The following is a 4,274-nucleotide window of genomic DNA, read 5'->3' as shown; positions in this document are numbered from 1 at the left end:
TAAAACATTGACCTTTTGTTCAGAGGCTTTTGCGTCTTTATAGATTTATTTGTACAATTAAATAATATTGTGCCTTTCAAGTCTAAAAAATATTGGCCATTAAAAGAGGGGATGTTTTGTTTTTGCACATTTTATGTACAATAAAATTTCATTTTTACCCTTTGACTTTGAAAAATCAAAGGTTGCCTTGAGAGGGTATTTTTGTATTTGCATCCTTGTTTTTTTCATAATATTCATATGTTTTTAGGGTTTTTTTAGTGATTTGCATTATTATAATATTGATAAATCAATAAAATAGGGCTATTTGTGTCATAGAACTTGACAGATTCAATTGTTTCCTTGAGTTTGTTTTTGTTTTGGGTTTAATTGTCATTCATTTGATTTCTATTTTCTTTTTAGATTTGATGCTTCTTTAAGTGTTTTTTTTTAATTTCATCCCTCATTATTTAATCTAATTAGATTTTTTAATCGAATCTGGTCCTTATTCTTTTTATTGTTATTTTTTTATCATTTTCATTATTATTTTTTTTATTTTATCCTTGGGAGTTTAATTTAATTCTATTTGGTTTCCAATTTTAATCCTCTTTTTTATTGCTTTTTTTTTTATCCTTTTCTTCATTTATTTGTTTTTCAATTTTGTCCCTAATTAATTTCTTTCAATTATTTTTGTGCATTATGTAGTCCTTATTGTTTTAATTTTAATTATTTTAACTCATGTTTTAACATTGAATTATTGGATCTTTAGCTTCTTAATTTGTTTTGATTTTTTTTTGTTGAATTATCCTTATATTATATCTCATATCATAAATTAGTTGAGTTAACCTTTTTATTAGGCTAAGTTGGTTGGAGTTTCCTTCTTTTGCATTGTATTTTTTGAATTTTTTTCATCTTTTATATTAGAATATTAGGTCTTGAACTTTATTATTTCTTTTCACTTTCCTTTTTGCAGGTTGTTTTGATCTTATATCATGAGTTGTAGTTTAGTAAATTTAACCGGACTTGTCTTAAATTTCATTTGAATATTATTTTTTTATATTAAGAAAATTTAAAATGACCTGAAACATAATGCAAACCACCAATTTAATTTGTTCTAAAGGCTGTTTTTGACATGCTATTATCGTATATGTTTGAAAATGTTTTGTTGGGATTTTAGAAGGGATAACAATGTAGTTGTAGAGTAAAATTTAGGATAAACCATATTTAGGATTATTTGGTTAGGATTTTAGAAAAATCCATTAGATTATGGAAAAAATATGGATGAGGATATTTATTAATTTGGTAATAATATTCTAGTTATTTATTTATTTTTTACTCTTTTGAATTTTATTCTTTTCACTATCCAATATGTTTTGACTTGCACTCATTTCTCTTTTTTTTTTATTTATTTGTTATTGTTTATACATATTTAAAATAAAAATAAAAATAAAATGTGTAAAAATAGTAAGAATATAAAATTTTATAGAAAAAAGAAAAAAATTTAAAATTAAATAGATTTTATAAAAAATAGAATTTATAATTTTTTTTTCAATTTAAAAAAAATATTTGAAAAAATTAGATAAAGGATAAAAAATAAGTTATTACAATTGTTACATGCTACTGAAATTAATATTAAGAGTATAGTTAGTGTGTTGTAATATTAGAAAAATAAAGTATAAAAATATTATATAATTTCATAGGATGTCCAAGAGTGATATTCTAAAAGAAAAAAAAAACCATAATGTTTTTCAAAACATTATAAAATGGTTAAAAACATTATATGGTGATATTTGTTCAATTAAAGGAAAAATTAAAGGGCCCAAAATTAATGTCACGAAGGTCCATGAAGACAAAGCCCAATATCAAACTCAGAAAGAAGTCAACTACTGGAACCGCCAAACTTAACGGTCTCTTAGCCATTTCTAATACAAATTAATATCATGATAAGAAAAAGAACAAACGATAGGAGCACCAATCGCAAGCAGCCGTCAAGCCTATGGAAAAACTGCAACAATCTTCTTACTCTAAAGCAAATCCACGCTACCCTTATAATCAAAGGGTTCAATTCAAACCGAGCAGCCCTCAGAGAGCTCATATTTGCTGGTGCTATGACAATTTGTGGTGCTATAAACTATGCCCACCAAGTGTTTGCTCAAATTACTGAACCAGACATTTTCATGTGGAATACAATGATGAGAGGTTCATCTCAAAGCAAAAATCCTTCAAAAGTAGTTTTTCTTTATACCCAGATGGAGAATCGAGGTGTAAAGCCTGATAAGTTCACGTTTTCTTTCTTGCTTAAAGGTTGTACGAGGCTTGAATGGAGAAAGACTGGTTTTTGTGTTCATGGGAAGGTTTTGAAATATGGGTTTGAAGTGAATTCTTTTGTGAGAAATACCCTTATTTATTTTCATTCTAATTGCGGGGATTTGGTGATAGCTAGATCGATTTTTAATGATTTGCCGGAAAGGAGTGTTGTTTCTTGGTCTGCTTTGACTGCGGGGTATGCAAGGAGAGGGGAACTGGGTGTGGCGAGGCAAATTTTTGATGAAATGCCAGTGAAAGATTTGGTTTCCTGGAATGTGATGATTACAGGGTATGTGAAAAATGGAGAGATGGAAAATGCTAGGACACTTTTTGACGAGGCTCCAGAAAAAGATGTTGTGACTTGGAATACGATGATTGCTGGGTATGTCCTTCGTGGGGAGCAAAGGCAGGCTTTGGAGATGTTCGAAGAGATGAGGAACGTGGGAGAGTGTCCAGATGAGGTGACAATGCTGAGTCTTTTGTCGGCATGTGCAGATTTGGGTGATTTGGAGGTTGGCAGAAAGTTACATTGCTCAATTTCAGAGATGACTCGAGGAGATTTGAGTGTTTTACTTGGGAATGCACTTGTTGACATGTATGCTAAGTGTGGAAGTATCGAGATAGCACTTCAGGTATTTAAAAAGATGAGAGAGAAAGATGTTACAACATGGAATTCAGTTATAGGAGGGTTGGCTTTTCATGGCCATGCTGAGGAATCAATCAAATTGTTTGCTGAGATGCAGGCTTTGAAAAATATTAAGCCAAATGAGATAACTTTTGTTGGAGTGATTGTTGCATGTAGTCATGCCGGGAATGTTGAAGAGGGGCGCCGGTATTTCAAACTTATGAAAGAGAGGTATGATATAGAGCCAAATATGATACATCATGGGTGTATGGTGGATTTATTAGGTCGTGCAGGGCTATTGAGTGAAGCATTCGAGTTAATAGCCAAAATGGAGATTGAGCCTAATGCTATAATTTGGAGGACGCTGCTTGGGGCTTGTAGAGTTCATGGAAATGTTGTGCTGGGGAGGCTTGCAAATGAGAGACTACTTAAACTAAGAAGGGATGAGAGTGGGGATTATGTGTTACTTTCTAACATATATGCTTCAGCAGGTGAGTGGGATGGAGCTGAGGAGGTGAGGAAGTTGATGGATGATGATGGAGTTAGAAAAGAAGCTGGCCGCAGCCTAATTGAAGCTGATGACAGAGCTGTCATGCAATTCTTGTTTGATCCAAAACCCAAACTAAATTCAAGAGGCCAAGTGTCATAAGCTGCAAGTAGGTGAGAGTATGCTCTCATGTCAGACATGTAATATTTGGATATAGTTCAACCTTTTATGTGTATAATTGGTCACATATATAAATTGCATTTTATTCAGCTTTAAGAAAGCATTAATGACCTTCTTTTTTCTTTTTCTTTTTCATTTTTAGTCCTTATTTGATCTGATTTCTTCTTGAGTTATGTAGTATTAGAAAAGAACGTTTGAGGCTGGTAGGTGACAACAAATTTAGTTGGCTGACTCCAATCCAAGCACGTGCTTCAAGTGACTGAGCTAACTTTTGGTACGAGTTGTAATTACACGAATCTCACTGTTATAAACCTTTTTTTTAAAAAAAAAAAAAAAGCTTTCAGCAGTACAGAAATTGGTAATATTTCCATTTTTTCAATATTAAAGGTGTCCTAAACCCCTGTTTACTAAAAAAAAAAAAAGTTTACAACAGTACAGAAATTGGTAATATTTCCATTTTTTCAATATTAAAGGTGTCCTAAACCCCTGTTTACTAACAGAAGCATTGTAAGGATGTCAATTTCACCCTGCACGGGACCTTAACAATTAAAATGGATCGAACTCGTGCAAATCAACAACTTTCATCATTAAGTTGTGTGATGATTTAGGTTTTCAAGAATTATGATGAGTTATTTTATATAACAAATTTAATCTCAGCTGATTCCTACCGTGTCAACAAGCTCCATAACAATGTAAGTT

At 31.4% G+C, this 4,274-nt stretch overlaps 1 protein-coding gene across 1 annotated transcript; it reads left to right on the top strand.

Annotated features, from left to right (window-relative positions):
* Positions 1 to 1,861: 1,861 nt before the first annotated feature.
* On the top strand, positions 1,862 to 3,696 carry LOC105133467 (Pentatricopeptide repeat (PPR) superfamily protein). The gene has a single exon (XM_011037488.1). The coding sequence runs from the start codon at positions 1,917 to 1,919 to the stop codon at positions 3,555 to 3,557; it is 1,641 nt and encodes a 546-aa protein (XP_011035790.1). The 5' UTR covers positions 1,862 to 1,916; the 3' UTR covers positions 3,558 to 3,696.
* The last annotated feature ends 578 nt before the right edge of the window (positions 3,697 to 4,274 follow it).

Source organism: Populus euphratica, unplaced genomic scaffold, assembly GCF_000495115.2.
Source record: "Populus euphratica unplaced genomic scaffold, PopEup_1.0 scaffold129.1, whole genome shotgun sequence".
Lineage (NCBI taxonomy): Eukaryota > Viridiplantae > Streptophyta > Magnoliopsida > Malpighiales > Salicaceae > Populus > Populus euphratica.
The sequence above is the reverse complement of the archived record's forward strand: the minus strand, read 5'-3'. Positions and strand labels throughout refer to the sequence as shown.

What these genes read in the sequence shown, in the direction of transcription:
- LOC105133467 (XM_011037488.1), top strand. Translation starts at nt 1,917, where the DNA reads ATGATAAGAAAAAGAACAAACGATAGGAGCACCAATCGCAAGCAGCCG.